Source organism: Ictalurus punctatus, chromosome 1 (assembly GCF_001660625.3).
Source record: "Ictalurus punctatus breed USDA103 chromosome 1, Coco_2.0, whole genome shotgun sequence".
Classification (NCBI taxonomy): domain Eukaryota; kingdom Metazoa; phylum Chordata; class Actinopteri; order Siluriformes; family Ictaluridae; genus Ictalurus; species Ictalurus punctatus.
In genome coordinates, this window is record NC_030416.2 from 5,892,588 (window position 1) to 5,914,067 (window position 21,480).

At 38.9% G+C, this 21,480-nt stretch overlaps 1 protein-coding gene across 2 annotated transcripts in view; it reads right to left on the reverse strand.

Moving 5' to 3' along the window:
- dnah5l (dynein, axonemal, heavy chain 5 like) overlaps positions 1 to 21,480 on the reverse strand; it is a 277,853-nt gene that overhangs the window by 167,009 nt on the left and 89,364 nt on the right. For both annotated transcript variants that reach the window (XM_047154071.2, XM_047154066.2), the window contains 2 exons: positions 21,356 to 21,480; positions 13,427 to 13,555 (listed from right to left, as the gene is read on the reverse strand). The exon at positions 21,356 to 21,480 is cut by the window's right edge and continues 142 nt beyond it. In XM_047154071.2, coding sequence (XP_047010027.1) covers positions 13,427 to 13,555; positions 21,356 to 21,480 — 254 coding nt within the window. The remainder of the gene's footprint in view (positions 1 to 13,426; positions 13,556 to 21,355) is intronic.

Sequence of the window (21,480 nt, forward strand, 5' to 3'; positions counted from 1 at the left end):
AGGATAGGAGCTGATCATGAGGTCTGGCCCACCTGCCTTGGTTCTCAGGGATGTGGAAAGATCAATGAAAATGGTCAGCAACTGCTAGAATTGTGCTGTTTCCACAGCCTCTGCATCACAAACACCTTCTTCAAGTGTAAGGAGATTCACAAGGTGTCTTTGAGGTACCCACGCTCCTGCCATTGGCATCAGTTAGATTTAGTCATCACCAGTCGTGCAGACCTTGCAAGCGTTTTCCTCACCCGCAGCTATCACAGTGCAGATTGTAACACAGAGTCTCGGGGTGGCTTCCGAGCTGGCCGATCAACTGTAGACATGATATTCTGACTATGCCAGCTTCAGGAGAAATGTCGAGAGCAGCAGAAGCCCTTCATTGATTTGACCAAGGCATTTGACCTGGACTTTTTAGCTGGACTTTTCAAACTACTGAAGAAGATTGGATGTACACCACAACTTCTGGCAGTCATCGCATTCCATGATCATGCACAGCACAGTCTGCTTCAACGGTGCAACGTCTGATGCTTTTCCAGTTAGCAGCGGAGTTAAATAAGGTTGTGTCCTTGCACTCACACTTTTTGGTATCTTCTTCTCCATGCTCCTCCAATATGCCTTCAGAGACTGCAGTGAGGGAGTCTACATACACACCAGGTCTGACGGCAAGCTCTTCAACTTGAGATCTCCCGCCTTCTTGCCAAGACCAAAGTCACTGAGGTACTCCTACGTGAGACGCTTTTCACCGATGACGCAGCTCTGATCTAACATACGGAGGAAGGTTTGCAGCAGCTTGTAAGTCGCCTCTCGCAAGCCTGCAAGGAGTTTGGGCTGACCATTAGCCTCAAGAAGACCAACGTCATGGCTCAAGGCACAGACCATCCTCCCAAAATTGCCATAGATGGATGCAACCTGGAGGTTGTGGAGAGCTTCACCTACCGCAGGTCGACTATATCCTGTTCACTCTCCACCGATGCAGAGGTAAATCACAGGATTGCCAAGGCTGCAGGAGTCATGGCCAGACTAAATCACAGGGTGTGGCAAAACTCCAACTTTACTGTGAAAACCAAGCTGCGTAGACACCAAGCTGCGTAAACACTCCTGATAGTCATCAGGCCTGCGTTTTAAGCACACTCCTCTACGGTAGTGAGACTTGGACAACCTACGCTAGGCAAAAGAGGAAGCTCAACAGCTTTCACCTGGGGTGCCTGCCACGCATCCTCCATATACAGTGGCAGGACAGACTACCTGATACAGAAGTTCTGGAACACACCAACACGAGCAGCATGTTTGCCATCCTCTGTGAGAAGCACATGAGATTATGCGGCATCAATGCTAGTTCATGGGAATCCAGCGCTGAAGACCAGACAGAATGGCGTTTTGCCGTTAGACGGGCACTCAGAAAGCGGACAAGGACAGGTTTACGCATCTTGCTGACAAGAGAGACAGGAGGAAGGTGCGGCAATTTTAGCCACAGCGTGCGACTCAATTTGTCTGCAGCAACTGCAACCGGGACTGCCACTCATGGGTTGGCTTGTACAGCCACTCGAGAAGGTGCAAATAAATTATATATATATATATATATATATATATATATACACACACACACACTTGTAAGTCGCTTTGCGTCTGCCAAATGAATAAATGTAAATGTAAATATAACAAAAATAATACTACATATTTATTTAATACTGTAGCAAAATGAACTAGGAATAAGACCACCAAAGAAACATGTACACGCTCATTATATAGCAGCAATGATTGTTTTCATCTGCAAAATTGAAAATATTAGACAAATAATTCAGACTATTAAATAAAAACCAGACAGTCTTATAAGTAACACTGTAGATAATTGTCACGAAATGGAGGCAGAGACAGAAGCAAGTGCATGTTTGGCAGATTTAATAACAACAAATCTAAGGGTGAGGCAGAAATCTGTAGTCAAAAAACAGGCAGAGGTCAGGCGATCAGGCAAAAAGGCAAAACTAGGCAGAGCAGAGAATCGAAGTCAAAGGAGTAACCAAAAGGTCAAAACTCAGAATGGCAAAACACGATAAAAAAGGCTTAGACAACGACAGAGACTAGGCAGCTGAATGTTACTTCACAAAGTTCAAATGTTCACAAGGTCTCTTATAAGCTGTGTTGTGAGTGTGTGTGAGATTGGGTGTAGGTGTGTGTAGTTAGAACTGCAGAGAAGGTGAGCGTGTGTGTGTGTGTTTGTACGGGAAGTGCAGTCCTTTCCGGCCATGTTTGTAGTGCAGCCTGGGAAATGTAATTGCTGGTTTGCTGTGATATGACAATAATAATATAACAATATCAAATCAACAATTAGAATGTTTTACTTCCCTTCGAGAGAGCGAACTAATTTAATTAATTTCTTAACCAAAATCAACTTGTATACTAGATCCCTTACCTACATGTTTCTGCAAACAGATTATTCCAGTAGTAATCAAACCCCTTCTAAAAGTAATAAATTCTTCCCTTAGCCCTGATTATGCACCTAAATCATTGAAACTAGCAGTTATCTAACCCCTGAATAAAAAACCTGACATCGACCCCTGTCCATTGTCCAACTAGAGGCCAATATCAAACCTCCCCTTTAGCTCCAAGATCTTAAAAAATGTTGCTTGTACCTACATAGTAATAACATTCATGAAATGTATCAGTCAGGATTTAGGCCTTATCATAGCACAGAGACAGTGCTGGTTAAAGTGGTAAATAACCTACTACTGGCCTCTGATCAGGGTTGTGTCTCCTTGCTTGCTTTCCTTGATGTTAGTGCAGCTTTTGATACCATTGATCATACTATTCTCCTTGGTAGACTAGAAAACATTGTTGGCATTAAGGGAACGGCCCTCTCCTGGCTCAGGTCTTATTTGACTGATTGCTATCAGTTCAGAGATGTAACTTGTGATTTCTCTATGCATACTAAGGTAATGTTTGGTGCTCCACAAGGTTCTGTTTTAGGCCCACTGCTTATTTCTTTATATATGCTACCTCTGTGTAAAATTATTCGTAAACTTGGAGTTAACTTCCACTGTTATGCTGATGACATACAGTTGTATGTTTCTGCAAAGCCAGATGACAGACACCAGCTGAATAAAGTTTAGGAATGTGTAAAGGACAGTAGACACTGGATGCTTATTAACTTAATTTTACTTAATTCAGACAAAACAGAAGTATAGGGACCACATACAGATAGAAGGAAGCTTTCTGATTACATAGTAACTATGGATGGCCTTTCTGTTTCATCATGTGCAGCAGTAAAAGGCCTTGGTGTGATTATTGACTCCAGTCAATAAATAAGAAAAGAAATATAATATCACTGAAATACAATGGCAGAAAAATTTGTTCATGCTTTTATCATCTCTAGGTTCGATTATTGTAATGCCTTATTGTCTGGCTGTCACGTTATTCCCCTTGTGCTGAGCTAGAAGCATTCAGAGTGCATTAACTGCCCAAAGCGCGACAGCATGTGCTTCCGGGTTTTCTTTAACATTAACTTTGTTTACAATCTCATGTGTGTTTTGTTATGGTTTCTGTCTGGTCTCCAAGCCCTGTATTGTCATTGGTTGTTTCCCTTATGTTCATCATTATAATCAGCTGTTTTGTGCTATCCCCTTGATTTGGTTTAGTAATTAAACCCCCATGTGTCTTTGTTCAAATGCTATGTATTGAGTGTTTCTGTGTTATCTGCCAGTACACTACTGAGCCTTTTTTTTATGTTTGTTCTCACTTCATGATTTTGATCCTGTTTTTGTCCTCGCATTAATGTTTCTCGGTTAAGTGTTGCTTATGCCTGTTTGTCGATCACCTGACTCCTCGCTTGCGCTCGAGTACGTTTTGCCTTCCTTTTTGAATTTGTCTGCCTGTCTCTTAAATAAAAGCTTCAACTGCATTTACATCAGTCTCCATTACATGACACTGGCTGTTCCAATAGGTAGATAAACAAACTCCAGTTAATCCAGAATGAAGCTGCAAGAGTCCTTCCTAGAACCAGAAGATATGGCCACATCACCACTATTTTATCCACACTGCACTGGCTCCCAGTAAAATTTTGCAGTGATTAATAAAGTATTGACCTATAAAGCACTAAATGGTCTTGTGCCACAATACCTGAGTAAACTTTTGGTCTTTTATGATCCGCCACACCTACTTTGATCAAAAGGTGCAGGATATTTGTTGGTACCTTGAATAGTGAAGGATACAGCAGGGAGAAGAGCTTTCTCTTACAAAGCCCCACAGTTATGGAACAGCCTGGCAATTAGTGTTTGAGACACAGTCTCAGTGTTTAAGTCTAGGCTGAAAACATATTTGTTTAGTCAAGCCTATTTGTTTAATTAAGCTCAAGAGTTATTTCTTAGGTACAGGAGCAGATCTAGAGACCTCACAGGCATAGAGAGCTGTGGTGAACTAGGATGTTTGGAGGCTGTCGCCCTCTCACTTTCACACGTTCACCCAGGTTTGTTGATGGTGGAGTGGCTGGCTGACTTATGTCCCAGGGTGCCCTCATGTCTGTGTTACCTTCTAGCTCTCCCTTTTAGTTTTGCTGACACAGCTAGTCTTGAGTCCCTGCTTGCACTCATTTCTCCCCCTCTCTTTCTGAGCTACATATACTACTCCTGAGATACCAGTGATCCTGACCCTTCTGCTCTCTGGACCTGACTAATCCATCCTGATGCCCTACTTCTGGTTGGAGTTCTCATCAATTGGAAGGTCACATGCTGCTGCTGGCCCCGCATGGTGCAGCCTAAAGATCAAAGATTACAGAGGATGGTACCACTTAAAAACCATAAAGATGGCTTTAGAGCACAGTTATGCTATGATAGATAGGAGTACAATTGCCGCAAACAGTTTTGCACTCATGTCTCCATTAGTGAACAGTGGATAGGTTCAACAAAACAGACTTCATGTAAAAACTGTAATTAATTTTCCTGGTTACACAATTGTATTATTTGACCATGTAGTAATAGCACATTTATAGAAGGGAATTATTTATAATTGCGCTATCCAGTGTCACCCAGTTTAGAATGAGTTCCCTTTTGAGTCTGGTCCCAGGGAGTTTTTCCTTGCCACCGTCGCCTCTGGCTTGCTCATTCATGCATTTAAAATGTAAATCTTGAATTGATATATTTCTGTAAAGCTGCTTTAACAATGGACATAGTCCCAAAAGTGCTATACAAATACAAGTGAATTGAATTGAATTCTATTAATGGATGTTCTGTGTTGCAGTGAGGAGGATAAAAGGATAAAAAGGGGAGAGACACCTCGGGAGAGATAGACAGCAACCAGGACAAAGCTGTGTCTGTATGTGCATGTGTGTGAATAAAATAAGCTGAAAACTGATGGCCTCCCACATGGCCTCCCATGTTCTGCTACTGCCTGAGGCCAACTGTGCGTCCTCCTACGACCCGCTCAAGTCAGAGGCCGATGTCGCAGCCTCCCACGTGCTGCTCCTACCTGAGGCCAATGGCGTGGCCTCCCATGATGCACTCAAGTCAGAGGCAAACAGTGAGGCCTCCAACACTCTACTCATGCCCGAGGCCTCAAATCTCCATCCCTGCCAGAGCACCACAGCTCCATCACCTGACCCTGGTTAGCCTGTCCCAGCCCCGCCACCTAACCTCGGCAAACCTGTCCCAGCCTCGCCACCCTATCCTGGTGAGCCTGTCCTAGCGTGGTCACCCAACCCCAGCGAGCCTGTCCCAGCCCAGACCCCCCCCACCCCAGTAAGCCTGTCCCAGTTGTGCCACCAGATCCCATTGAGGATGTCATCAAATCATCACCTGCTTCCTGCAGGTATTCCCCATGTCTGTGCCGTGGCTCCTCTGCTTCTCACCTGTCTCGGGTCCTGGGGCATTGCTTTACCCAATTGTAGAAGCTGTACTGAAATTGCATACTGTATGTCTCTGTCTCCTTACGTGACACTCATAGTGAGATATATTAGAGAGATTTTCCTTTATTCACGATATCTTTACTTGCTATCACTGGTTATCATTATAATTATTAATTTATTATAAATTTGGACATAAAGGAATACAAAATAAGTAATGTTTTTGCTGTATTACAGTTACATTTTAAATAAAAGTGTATTAGTGTATTACTGTAATAAAGTATTTCATTATTTAGTTTAAAATCTAATGAATGAGGTAACTCAGTGTATTTCCCATATACCCCCTTACATTAAAAAACAGCACACACTAATAAACATAAGGCTGTTTCTCCAGGAAACCCTGACCCGCCACTTAACACCTCAGTACACCTCTGAGTGGGATCATTGATTTCAGAGTCATGTTTTCAGCTTTTAATTCTGGCTTATCTCACCTCAATTTCAGCCAATTAACTGCTCCACTTGTTGCTCTACTAGTAGTATGCTCTACTGTGCAATCACTGAAATCACTTTAGATTTGACAAAAAAGGATTCAAAACCGCACAATGGGAGAAAATAGCACCATATTGTCCACAAAGATAGTCCCCTCCAAAAGTACTGGAACGGCAAGGCCAATTGTTTTGTGTTTGATATACACTGAAAATATTTGGGTTTGAGATCAAAAGATTAATATGAGATGATAGATTTTACTTCTTGATATTTACATCTAGATGTGTTAATCTAAAACTCCTGTACAATGAGCCTAAAACACCTATACATGGCATACCCAAAGTAAAATTAAAGCTGTTCTTGAACCATTTGGAGTAAATGCATGGTTTTGGTCTCTTTTAAAAGGTGACACTCTGAAGTGAACTTTTGAAAGGTGTCACATTTTTTTTTGCCAGAAGTGCTACTGGTATTGAGTAATAGCAGTTTGAACACACTGAAATAGAAGGATTTTTTCCACCTGATTTTTTTTTTTTTTTGCATACAGATGTCTGCAAATGACTACCGCTGGGAGGTATTATCTGTAAAACACAATTGGACCACGGCATGAAGCCTTGCCTAGTCCAAGTTCAAATTTGATAACAGTATCAAAAAAAGTAATACTTGACACATGATTTTCTAAGAGTATGTCCATACGTTTTACCAAAAACAACTTTTGGAGACTCCAAAGGGCAATTGGTAACCATGTAAACATACCTATGATAAAAAGCCTATTACTCTTGATTTTTCTCATAATTTTGGGAACTATTGAAAGGTGACACTAAGTGTTATCATATCACATATTCATATAAAGATATATCTACAATGTATCTTTATATTTATATTAATAATTTAAACCTTTGCACACTTTTACACTTTCTTATGCAGCTTCATGCAGGGCCTTTTAAATTGAAGTGCTGAAACTCACCCCTAAAGCCGCGCATCATATTTTTCAGAATTTCATTGGCCAGTCATCCACACAATCGGTTGCGGTAGGCTCGAGCTTTTCAAGACGGAAAGAGGTAAGGCACTTCCCTTCATCACGTACTCTCATTGGCTATTGAAGGCTATGGACAGAACATGGAAGCTCCTATTGGTTCAAATTAGGTGTCAAACAAAAGCACAGAGCCCAGTGGCCATTTTGAAATCAAGCGATAAGGAATATTCACAAGCTAACTGAAGTTATAATGGAGAATATGTGAAACATTAGGCACATCCACCGGTAGTTTGAAATGAAGCAGCAATAATCAGTAATAATCTGTCTTGGACTAAACGTAATGTATTTTGTAATAATCTGTTTTGGACTAAATATTTTTACATGATTTGATTGTGTGGACCTTTGCCAGTGTAACAAGACTGTTTTTGTTGGGATGTTATGGATCAGTGGACTACTTTGAGACTTCATAAGTGACTTGCCTCAGTTTTCTAAGTGTTAATTTGTATGTTAGTGGTCTGACATAGACATTGATTGTAGCTGCTGTTGTGATTGTATTCTGAAACGGTTTATATTACACGAACCACATGTATCTTATCTTTCCAAAGGTATATCGCATGAGTACCCAAGTATGTACAAAAGCTGTGTACATAGCATAGATTTGCACTTAATGTGACGACCCGCCGCGATGGCAGCTTTGATGAAGACTACGCAATTTTTAGGCGAGAGAAATTATAGGAACATATTAAAGATGCTTTTCCAAGCTTCGCCTGCAGATTCTTTCATTTGTTGGTTTCTTTGGGGGGGGGGGGGGGGGGGTGTTCGCCCTTCAGTCTCCTTTTCAGGAGGTGAAATGCATTCTTAATTGATTTAAAGTCTGATGATTGACTTGACCGGTTGAAAACCTTCCACTTTTTTTCCCTGATGTCATTTTTTTGTTGGCGGTATGTTTTGGGTCATTGTATTGCTGCATGATTAAGTTCCTCCGACTTAGACTGGATGCATGTCTCTGTAAATTGGCAAACAGAATGTTTCTGTAGAATTCTGAATTCATTCTTCTGGTACCACCATGAGTTACATCATCAATAAAGTTGATGAATCAGTTAAATAAAGATGAATCAGTTCCACAAGCAGCCATGACACTACCTTCCCCATGCTTGACCACTGGACTTGTATGTTTTGGATCATTGGATCATCATTTATTTTTTTAGGATATTCCAAACTGTTGTATGTCCAATGCTTATACTAATGTTCTGGTTGATTTTCCCTCTTTTCTCAGTTTCAAAATGGCTTGCTTTCTCCCACAGCTCCCATAGCTTTCTGGTCTTCATGTTAGTTTATCCTTTTCAACAACAAATGCAATGTTCACAGGCAAAACCCAGGGCTCAAACCAAGACCAGACTTTGAGATATAAATTGTTTAAACCATCAATCTCATGGGCACACCCAAGCAACAAGAAACACCGGTCAGTCACATGTTCCAATATTTTTAACAACTTGACAAATGGGTGGGTTCAAACAAAATGTGCCATGTTCTAAGTTGTTTAACAAACCCACAGATGTAAATATCAGGAAATTAAAGCTGAATTTAGATCTAACTTTTTTTTTTTTTATCTCAAACCCAAATGTCTTCATTGTACATAAAAAAAAAAAAATACAAAAAAATAATTGACCTTACTGGTCAAGGGGACTGTACATACAGTCAGTGGGCGTCAGACACATGCTATGTCTACATGCCGGTTGTATGCTAGAATGGGGAACATTTTTTTCCCACAATGGTGTGAAACAACAGGCATAATCTATAAACATCTCTTTCTGGGTTGAAACATCAAGCTGAACAGACTCAAAGAGATACTTCTGGTAAATTATAGTCAATATGATCCACTTGCTTGCATACAACTATCATGCACATAGTATGCTGGGGTTATCCTCAGGGGCCATACCCATAATTTAAAGGTGTATGGTTTACTATGCCACAGTAACCTATTCATTTGAGAAAGTAGGTCTGATCTGATGAAATACATCGACATAGACATAGACAACCTGTCAGTAGCATCAACAACAGGTGTAACAATGGTCTGTTTGTAATTTTTCTTTAAAAACACTATTAAATCACTTATGGCTCTCTGTTAAAACCCACTCAGCTCAGTCAGTCATGACTAAAAACTCTGTAGTCTCTTGATTCTGTAGTCACTGAATTATTTTCATGTGGATTTGGATGTACAGTACATTCTGAACCGTTGTCCTGTTATAAGATCCAACCACAACCCAACTGTAGTTTCTAGGCAGCCATATTTTCAGTTAGCACTTCCTGTTACCTTATGGAGTGCAGAAATATGTATCCCAAAAAGATTTCAAAGTTTTGGAGAAAAATAGCCTCAAAACATCAGAGATTCTCTACCACACTTAACAGTAAAGATTGGGTTATTTTCTGTATAACCATAATTTGTATGACAAACACACCTTCATTGTTTCTTGCTCAATATTTGTGTCATCTTCCATAGAATCTGTTTCCAGAAAAATGCTGGTAGTATCTAACTAAGATTTCTATATAAAGGTAACTGGGCAACATAATGGCAAAAAATTCCAGGAGGGCCACTTGCATTTTCCTGCCTGGTGCTCCACAGTTCCTATAATCACCTTCACAGGGAGGTAACATATAATTATAAATATGGAGACTCGATGGTCATTGACACTCTGATAGCAGCTGCTGGGCAGCAAGCTAGTCTTCCCTGACAAAAAGGGGAGAAGTTACAAGGTGATTCTCAAATGCTATCAACTTCTGCAAACTTCCATCCATGATCATTGGGGAAATTTATAACCATCTCTAACCATCTTTCTCACTAAGCATTTGGGCAAAATATATATGAATTCTTTTGAAATTCTTTATACCAGTATAAGTTATGTAGCCACAAAAAATAAGTCAATTCCTCTAATTATTATTTACAGACCCCCAGGGCCATATACTGAATTTCTTAGTGAATTTGCAGACTTTGTCTCAAACCTGGTTGTGTCTGTAGATAAAGCATTAATCGTCGGAGACTTTAATATTCATTTTGATAACCTGGGAGACCATCTAAGATTAGCGGTTGTGTCCATCTTAGATTCAGTAGGGATTAATCAGAACGTAATCGGGCCTACTCATAATGGTGGTCACACTCTTGACCTCATACTAACATACGGACTAAGTATAGAAAATATTATCATTTTTCCGCAGTCTGAAGTTGTCTCAGACCATTATCTTATCTCGTTCATAATACGTATTGATCATAATATTTCCACCTTGCCTCACTACCGCATAAAACATCAGCTACTGTACCGAGCTTCATAAATAACCTTGCAGAAACATCAATTAGATTTGGATCACCGTCAGATCACACAGAACTCGATCAGGCGACTAAAAGCTTGGAGTCAACACTCCGCTACACGCTAGATAGAGTGGCTCCACTCAAAAGGAAAATAATTAGAGAGAAAAAATTAGCACCCTGGAATAACGATCAAACGCGAACCTTAAAACAGACAACTCGACAATTAGAACGTAAATGGCGTCAAACCAAACTGGTGATATTTCAAACAGCATGGAAGGAGAGCCTACTGAAATATAGGAAATCTCTTGGCGATGCTAGAAAAATCTATTTCTCCACCTTAATAGGAGACAACAAAAACAATTCTAGATTCCTTTTCAACACAGTTGAAAAGTAGTTCAACCACTACAGAGAGAAACACTCAATCATTACATAGCAGTGAAGATTTCATGAAATTTTTCATTGATAAGGTTGAAAATATTAGACGTGAAATACAGGCCATTAAATTAAAACTGGACAGTACTGTAACAAACCCATTACATGACAATGTAGCAATATCAGATCAATGCTTAGAGTGTTTTGCTCCGCTTAGAGAGACCGAACTAGCTACATTAATCTCTTCAACCAATTCATCAACTTGCATACTTGATCCCGTACCTACATGTTTGTTTAAACAGATTTGTCCAGGAGTAATTGAACCACTTCTAAATATAATAAATTCTTCCCTAAGCACTGGCTATGTACCTAAATCACTTAAATTAGCAGTTATTAAACCCTTGATTAAAAAACTTGATCTTGACCCGTCTCAATTGTCCAACTATAGACCAATATCAAATCTCCCCTTCATCTCTAAGATTTTAGAAAAGGTTGTAGCAAAGCAGTTATGCTCGTACTTAGATAGGAATAACATTCATGAAATGTATCAGTCAGGATTTAGACCTCATCATAGCACAGAGACAGCGTTAGTTAAAGTAGTAAATGACCTTCTACTGACTTACAATCAGGGTTGTGTCTCGCTGCTTGTGTTACTCGACCTTAGTGCAGCTTTTGATACTATAGATCACACTATTCTACTTGATAGATTAGAAAATGTTGTTGGTATTATGGGAACAGTCCTCTCCTGGCTCAGGTCTTATCTGACCGATCGTTATCAGTTCATAGATGCAAATGGTGATTTCTCCATGCGTACTGAGGTTACTTTTGGAGTTCCACAGGGTTCTGTTTTAGGCCCACTTCTCTTTACTTTATATATGCTACCCCTAGGTCAAATTATTCGTAAACATGGAATTAGCTTCCACTGTTATGCTGATGATACACAGTTGTATGTTTCAGCGAAGCCAGAGGACAGACAGAAGCTTAGTAAAGTTGAGGATTGTGTAAAGGACATTAGACATTGGATGTTAATTAACTTCCTTCTACTTAATTCTGATAAAACAGAAATACTTTTATTAGGCCCACGTGTAGCTAGAAGTATTCTTTCTGATCACATGGTTACTCTGGATGGTCTTTCTGTTTCATCATGTACAGCAGTTAAAGACCTTGGAGTGATTATTGACTCCAGCCTATCATTTGATGCTCATGTAGATAATATTACTAGGATAGCCTTCTTTCATCTCAGAAATATTTCTAAAATAAGAAACATATTGTCACTACATGATGCGGAAATACTAGTTCATGCATTTGTCACCTCTAGATTAGATTACTGTAATGCCATACTGTCTGGATGTTCCAGTAGGAATATAAATAAGCTCCAGTTAGTCCAGAATGCAGCTGCTAGAGTCCTAACTAGAACTAGAAGATACGACCATATCACACCGATATTATGAATACTGCATTGGCTCCCAGTAAAATCTCGCATTAATTATAAAATACTTTTATTAACCTATAAAGCACTAAATGGTCTCGCGCCACAATATCTAAGCGACCTTTTGGTTTTATATGATCCGCCACGCCTACTTAGGTCAAAAGATGCAGGCTATTTGACGGTACCTCGAATAGTGAAGGCTACAGCAGGGGGAAGAGCTTTCTCTTATAGAGCCCCACAGTTATGGAACAGTCTTCCTATTAGTGTTCGGGACTCAGACACAGTCTCAGTGTTTAAGTCCATAAATCCATAATGAACTTTTTCACACTAACTGTTGTTACCCAGATGAGGATGGGTTCCCTTCTGAGTCGGGTTCCTCTCAAGGTTTCTTCCTCTTAAAACATCTTAGGGAGTTTTTCCTTGCCACCGTCGCCACTCAGTGGCTTGCTCAGTTGGGATAAATTCGCACCTTTAATATCTGTATACCGTGTTGATATTTCTGTAAAGCTGCTTTGAGACAATGTCTATTGTAAAAAGTGCTATACAAATAAAATTGAATTGAATTGAATTGAATATGAGTCTTGTTCCAGGCAGGTTCATTTGTGTTAAACTTAAATAAATGACTAAGGCAATTTGTATTCTGTATCACCTCATATTTATACCCCAGTGCCAATAATGTGATTTTGTGTTTAAAAAAAATATAAAACAAGGGTTCTTTATTTTCTAAAATGTTCGATTTGTGATTTCTCTCATAATTTCAGTATGAGAAAATGTCATTTGCCTTAAATATATGTAAATAAATGGGTGGCATAATCTGGACCTGTACATGGAGGCATGGGCCCTGGTCATCAGAACCTATTGTTGTCAATATCCACAATATAACATGTTCATTTAAATTGTGATAGTTATTTTTTAATAAGGATATATTTCCATATAATTTAATCATTCTTTATAATGTAACCCATTACATTAATATACCTAATGGTAATATGCCTCAAATCATATATTTAACAATCCAAACAAAACAAGAACTCTTACTTGGACGTTAACAGGCTCTCTCAGATTTACCAACTCTCCTTCCTGTGACTGAAAGCTCAGTATTTGGTCATAGTTCTTCTCATGGAACACAACTCTGTTTACATTATCAAAAAGGTTCAGCAAATGACTCTGAAATGCAAAGAAAGAAAACATGGGTATAGCTACCAATATTGCAAACATGGGCATAGCTACTAATATTGCATATACTGTTTATAAAAAACATGTTAAATGGGTCATGAAAAGAGAAATCAAATTTTCCTTGATCTGTTGACATATAAGAGGTCATTATGTTGGCATATAAGAGGTTATAGTCATTAAAACGTCCTGCAAGTTTCATAGCTTGATATGTCCTCCTCAGCATAAAAAGAGCATTTATTTAACCAAGCTCAAAAAACATCTCCTTTAGTTATCAAAGCGCAACTGGATGCAGAAAGAGACTGATCCAAAGAATAGGAGTAATTCCTCATTCTAGAAGTAAGTGAAAGACTGATCTCCAGTTATTGGAAACGTTTGGTTGCAGTTATTGCTGATAAAGGTGGCACAACCAGATTTTAATTTTAAGGGGGCAATTAGTTTTTCACATTGGTGATAGGTTTGGATAACTTTTTTTTGCTTCAATTAAAAAAAACCCCAACAAATAAATAAAAACTATATTGTGTGTTTACTGAGGTTGTCTTTGATTTATGTTGTATTTCATTAGAAGATCTAAAACTATTTAGATTGAGATATACACAAAACAGAAGAAATCAGCAAATACTTTTACACAGCACTGTAGAATATTGACAATTACAGCAGAAGCAGAGCTTTTTCTTACAAAGCTCCCACAGTTATGGTGCAGCCTTCCAGTTAGGGTTCAGGATTCAGACACAGGCTCTTCTCATCTTTATGTCTAGGCTGAATTCATTTAGTCAAGCCTTTTGTTAATAAGCTTTTCTCTTAGGTAAACTTGCATATCTGGAGGGTACAAAGACATATAGACTTCTGGCAAACTGGGATGTTTAGCTTCTGTTGCTAGATGCTTATACTGAAGATCCTTTCAATACACTTAGCCCTGTTTTACTTTACAGCATACATTTGTGAATGAGCAATGACTGGCTGTCGGTGTTACCCAGAAGAGGATGGGTTCTCGTTTGAGTCTGGTTCCTCTCAAGAGTTCTTCCTCATGTCATCTCAGAGAGTTTTTCCTTGCTACAGTGGCCTCTGGCTTGCTCATTTGGAATAAATCTGAATCTATATCCAGATTTAATGAAAAGCTGCTTTACTGTTTAAAGTGCTATAAAACCAAATTGAAATTAAATTAAATGATCACTTTTGCTAGGCAATTAGGCAGGCCTCTATTGGTAGTTCTAGCTGTTGCTAGAATTCTTGGACTGTTAACCGCAGCTGCAACAGTAGCCAACTTAAGGGATGTTAGATTTTCTTAGGTTCAGCCTATGACCAAACCCTAAATACTGCAGAAACATCCTCGTCTCAGTGAAAGGTGAAACTGTTATAATTGAGGGTGGCCAGAATCCTTCACTGATTCTGTCCACACTACACCACATTCAGGAATCAAATCAAGATCCTGGTTCCCACTGCTGCTCTCGCTAGTGGTTGGGATGTACTGGAATCCTTGGGAAAACAAGGGCTTTGAATGTTCTCAAAGTGATGGAAACTGTTCAAAAATGGTGTGCAACCCAATGGATTTTGACTCTGTGCACCTATATAATATGCACCCTTTATGGTTAACCAAACATTTAGCTAGTTCCTACAACATACACATCTTTAGCTGAATGATTACAAGCCCTGCTGCAGGATTTACATTTATGCAGCACTGTTTAAGTTCAGAGTTGATAAAAAATGCTGACAGGCTCCAAACAGTCTGCGACAGCCACCCTCAAAAGGTGGCAGAGAGCTGTGAACTGTGTCAAAATGTAAGGGCTATATGGAGAATGTTGTAGGCGGTTTTTAAACTCTCTACTGTACTGTACCCATGCCTTGTGGTGCATGCTTTATGTGCAAGATGGATTGTGAAGAAGTTAGTCTGGGCCACATTCCTGATTGCTGTTCAGAGGAGAACCTTGTGGTTCTATAGCTCTTCTTAGCACTCACCTCAGCAAAAGGGTTGAGAGAACTGCATAATTTGGAGATCTCCAAATCTCCAAACACTGTCCCAGTTGGGCAAAGGTTAATTAGTTCCTCATGATATTTTGGTATATCTTATTTTGGTATAAAATTTATTTATTTATTGAGGTGATCCAAATGGATCCAAAATGATCCAATATTACATATCTGTGAGTGACAAAAGCATGTGAAACTTTGCACTCAGTATCTGGTGTGAAATGCAGCTATGCATTTCTGGTAACTGATCAGTCCCGTACATCGCTTGGAGGAATTTTTGCCCGTTCCTCAGTACAGAATAGCTTCAACTCTGGGATGTTGGTGGGTTTCCTCACATGAACCGCTTGCTTCATGTCCTTCCACAAAATTTCTGTTGAGTTAAGATCAGAACTTTGACTTGACCATTCCAAAACATTAAGTTTATTCTTCTTTAATCATTCTTTGGTTGAATGATTTGTGTGCCTAGGGTCATTGCCTTATTGCATGCCCTCTTGAGATTCAGTTCACAGACAGATGTCCTGACATTTTCCTTTAGAATTGATGGTATAATTAGGAATTCATTGTTCCATCAATGACGGTAGGCCAACCTGGCCCAGATGCAACAAAACAAGCCCAAACCATGATTATTATGCTGGAATGCAGTATTTTACTTTCTCCAAATAGAATGCTTCTCATTTAAACCAAGAAGTTCTATTTTGTCTCAACCTTCCACAAAACATTTTCCCAATGGCCTTCTGTCTTGTCCACATGAGCTTTAGCAAACTGCAGACAGGCAGCAATGTTTTTTTTTGGAGAGCAGTTGCTTTCTCATTGCAGCCCTGCCATGCACACCATTGTATTCTCCTGAAGGTAGACTCATGAACATTAACATTAGCCAATATGAGACAGTCCTTTAGTTGCTTACTGTAGAAGCCAGGGTTCCTTTGTGTCCTCACATATTATCACATGTCTTAGTCTTGGAGTGATCTTTGTTGGTTGACCACTCCTGGGGAGGGTAACAATGGTCTTTAATTTCCTCCATCTGTACACAATCTGTCTGAGTGTGGATTGGAGGAGTCCAAACTCTTTAGAGACGGTTTTATAACCGTTTCCAGCCTGAGGAGCATCAACAACTCTTCTTCCAAGGTGCCATGATACACTTCCACAAACTTTGATAGATCCCTGTTCTTTAAATAAAACAGGGTGCTCACTCACACCTGATTGTCATCCCACTGATTGAAAACACATGGCTCTAATTTCACTTTCAAATTAACTGCTAATCCTAGAGGTTCACATACTTTTGCCACTCACAGATATGTAATGTTGGATAATTTTCACAAACTTTCAAGCACCAATGTATTAACATGTATTACTTTTTGGACCATTGCTTCTGCAAGATGATGATAATCAGTATGTTTAGATGGACAACAATAATCCTATATTAACCTGATTAAGACAATACTCTGATTAAGAAACTACCATTTAAACAGCAATTTTTAATTACCTTAATCCAATTAAGACATGTGGAGTACTCCTGTTTTGGTCGAATTTTCAACTTACGTACTTTGTGCGACTGTGACTAAATATTTATTCGCACCGGTGTGAGTGACCTGTTCAGAGTTGTATAATACAATCGGAATAAAAACTACAGGAAGTCCAAAATGCATCTACACCGAGCAACAGTTACTTTCACACTGCTTTTCATCTCCTCAGTCAACTGAACAAGTGTGGAAATACTACAGAGAAGCCATTAAGATGATGAGTAACACTGAACATCATCTGCTTCTGTCAACTTCCCGATCTCACAACCGCCAACTTTTATTGATGATGCACTATCTTCTTAAATTTTGTCATAATTGACAAGCTCAATTTTCTCATGCCTACTTGTGTTATATTGTGGCACATTAATGCTACCATCTCTTAAAAAAACAACAACAACAAAAAAAACACTCAACTTCAACTGTGCTCCTAAATTTTTGTAATCGCCTAAAAGAAACTGTCTTGCATCTCTCCTGTTAACACTGTTATTGCCTTTTCTGCATACACCTGAATTGTTTTCATTTGGTTGCATATTGTTATATTTGATGCATATTTTCATTTGGTTGATGACAATTTTATTTATATTTTGCTTCTACGAGATGATGCACTTTAAGGATCAGTCTAATTTGATGCAAAGATTTGTACATTAGCAGGAATGTAGCACAACATGGAGGTGAAAGCAGCGGTCTGTATATTTAAATGTGAAAGTACAATAAAAAATATGTTGTCCCTAAAATCAATTAATAATTGTGATAAATAATCGAGATCTCAATATTGATCAAAATAATCAGGATTATCATTTTGGCCATAATCGTGCAGCCCTATCTCATGGATATCAAACAATTGCAAACAAAACAGATTTATCAAAAAAAAAAAAAAAAACTATAGTTGTTAAATAGAGGTGTGCAACAATTATTGGCACCCTTTTACTCAATACTTTCTGCTACCTCCCTTTGCCAAGTTAACAGTTCTGAGTCTTCTCCTAAAATGCCTGATGAGGTTGGAGAATACGTGGCAAGGGATCTGAGACCATTCCTCCATACAGAATCTCTCCAGATCCTTCAAATTTCGAGGTCCACATGGGTGGACTCTCCTCTTCAGTTCACCCCAAAGGTTTTCTATGGGTTTCAAGTCAGGGAACTGGTATGGACTAGAATTTGTGGTCAGTAAACCAATTTTGTGTTGATTTTGATGTATGTTTTGGATCACTGTCCTGTTGGAAGATCCAACCATGGGCCATTTTAAGTTTACTATCTGTTGATATTAGATAGAGTCCATGATACCATGTATCCCAATAAAATCTCCAGGTCCTCTGGCAGAAAAACAGCCACAAAACATTAAAGAGCCACCACCATATTTAACTGTGGGCATGAGGTAGTTTTCCATATGTCTACCTCTCTGTGTGCATCATAACACCTCTGGTGTTTATTGCCAAAACGCTGTATTTTGGTTTCATCTGACCATAGAACCCGATCTCATTTGTAGTTCGAGTAGAGTCTGGCAAACTGAAGATGCCTGAGTTTGTTTTTGGATGAGAGTAGATGCTTTTTTCTTGAAACCCTTCCAAACAACTTGTGGTGATTCGGATTGTAGTTTTGGACCCTTTCTGACCCCAAGACGCAGCTAACTTCTGGAATTTTCCAGCTGTGATCCTTGGAGATGTTTTGGCCTCTCGAACAATCCTCTTCACAGTGCATTGAGCCAATATAGACACACATCCAATTTCAGGTTAATTCGTAACATTTCCAGTTGACTGGAACGTCTTAATTATTGCCCTGATGGTGAAAATGTACATTTTCAATGCTTTTGCTATATTCTTATAGCCACTTCAAATTTTATGAAGCTCAACAACTTTTTGCCACACATCAGAGGTATATTCCTTAGTCTTACCCATTGTTATGAATGACTAAGGGAATTTGACCTGTGTGTTACTTCCCCTGTGAAACAGGAAGTCATGGTTGAACAATTTCCTGTTCCTAGTCACCCAGGTGTAGTAAAAACATGTAAAATATCAATGGGAATATACTTCAAATATATTTTTTCTCATATGAATTAATAGGGGTGCAAATAATTGTTGTACACCTATATTTAACAAAGAGATTTATAAAATAAAATTAAAATAAATAAATAAATAAAAAACCTGTGTTGTGTTTGCAATTGTTTGGTATCCATGAGATCAGAGTATTTTTGTGAATAAACAAATGATCAAAAGATAAAGACAATCGTTCACAACAGTCTTTGCTCATATTTACCAAAAGTGCCAATATTAGTGGAGGGCACTGTATGTTTGATTACTGAGGTGCCACCTGCAGCCTGCTATAATTTAGTAACTGAAAATATACATTTTCAGTTACTAGTAAATTAGCAGTTTGCTTATCTAAGCAGTTTTTACTCTTGCATGAAAGGCAGGTCTGTATCTGCTTTGGTTTCACATAAACATTTATCAGAACAATAGCCGAATAAATGTGTTGAAGAAATATAGAGGAAGGATGGCTCTGTGGTTTCTCAGAAACCAGAGAATGATAAGCTACATATGTTGTCTTATTAACTTAAGAGTGGGTAGTGAATTTTTTTTTGTTTCACTTGTTTCACTGATGTTCTACATCATTAAACATATAAATGGATAAAAGTACAACCTATTGTTCATTAAATAAAACAGAACTCATTGTCAGTTTGCTGAGGACTAAAAAGCAGTGGAACATGTTGTTGTAAGTAAATAATAAAATAATATAAAGGGAGAAAAAAAATCAGTTTTGTAACAGCATTTCCAGTGTTTAATTCTTTATATACAGTGGGGGAAATAAATATTGGACGCGTCTACATTTCTTTTGGTAAATATATTTGCAATGAGCTTTTTCACATGAAATTTTCACCAAACATCAGTATTAACTCAAGAAATCCAGAAATTCACAACATTAAAGTCCATAAATAAAGTTATGTGTAATAAAGAGGAATGACACAGGAAAAAAGTATTGAACACGCTAAGAAAAAGCAGTTCTCCAAGGCAAGGTAAGGCAAGGAACCAGCTGAAATTCGTAATTATACCTCCTATCTGTGCAAATTAATATCAGCTGGGTCTATAAAAAGGCTTTTCTCATGTTTCTTGTGTGACAGTGCAAGAAAAATCTCATAATGCATAAAAGCAAAAAGCTTATTGTTGCAAAACATATGATGGAATCGGATACATACATATTTAAAAACTTCTGAATCTTCCAGTAAGCACCATTGGGGCCATTATTCGCAAGTGGAAGCAAAATCACTCTGTCATCAACCGGCTACGAACAGGAGCTCCTCGCAATATTTCTGACCAGGGAGTCAGTAGAATAGTGAGAAGAGTAGCCCAAGAGCCACTCGGAAAGAGCTCCAGAAACACTTAGAGGCAGCAGGTGCCACCGTCACAGAGAAAGCCACAGGCAATGCACTCCACTGCTCATGCTCACCCCACAAAACTCCATTACTAAAGAAAATGCATGTTGAAGCTTGTTTAAAGTTTGCTAAACTCATTTGGACAAGCCTATGGAATACTGCGAGAGTGTAGTCTGGTCAGACGAGAGCAGAAGTGAACTTTTTGGCTGTCATACGAAACACCATGTTTGGAGAAGAAATAGCACTGCACATCACCCTTAAAACAATATACCAACAGTGAAGTGTGGAAGTGGAGGCATCAAGGTGTGGGGCTGTTTTTCATCACATGGTACTGGCAGACTTCATGTAATTGAAGGAACGATGAATGGAGACCTTTACTGGGAGATTCTTGAGAACAATCTGCTGCCATCCACCAGGATGATGAAGATGAGACGTGGGTGGACCTTCCAGCAGGACAACGATCCAAAGCATACAGCAAAGGAAACTCTCAGTTGGTTTTAGAGAAAAAAATCAAGGCATTACAATGGTGCAGTCAATCACCTGACTTGAATCCAATTGAACAAGATTTAAAGACAATATGTTTAGAGGAATGGGCCAAAATCACACCTGAATACTGCGGCTGATTAATTTCTTCATACAGGAAGCATCTTGAAGCTGTCATTACAAACAGAGGCTTCTCCACTAACTATTAAATACATTTCAGTTAGCGTGTTCAATACCTTTTCTCTGTGTCATTCGCCTTTATTACACATAACTTCATTTAAGGACTTTAATGTTGTGAATTCTTTATATTTCATGTGAATAGCCTCATGGGAAATATATTTACTGAAACAAATGTTGACGTGTCCAATACTTATTTCCCCCACTGTATATACATATGTGTGTGTGCGTGTGTGTGTGTGTGTGTGTGAGTGTGTGTGTGTGTAACAGTGGGGAGCCCCATACTTGTATTGTTTGTGGGTCTGAAGCCTGTCCAAGGATCTCCAGGAGGACAGGATCAGACACAAAGAAGAAGCGTGGAAAGATAAGGCGTTTCTTTTCCAAGTATCCACTGAGGGATTTCTGGCACA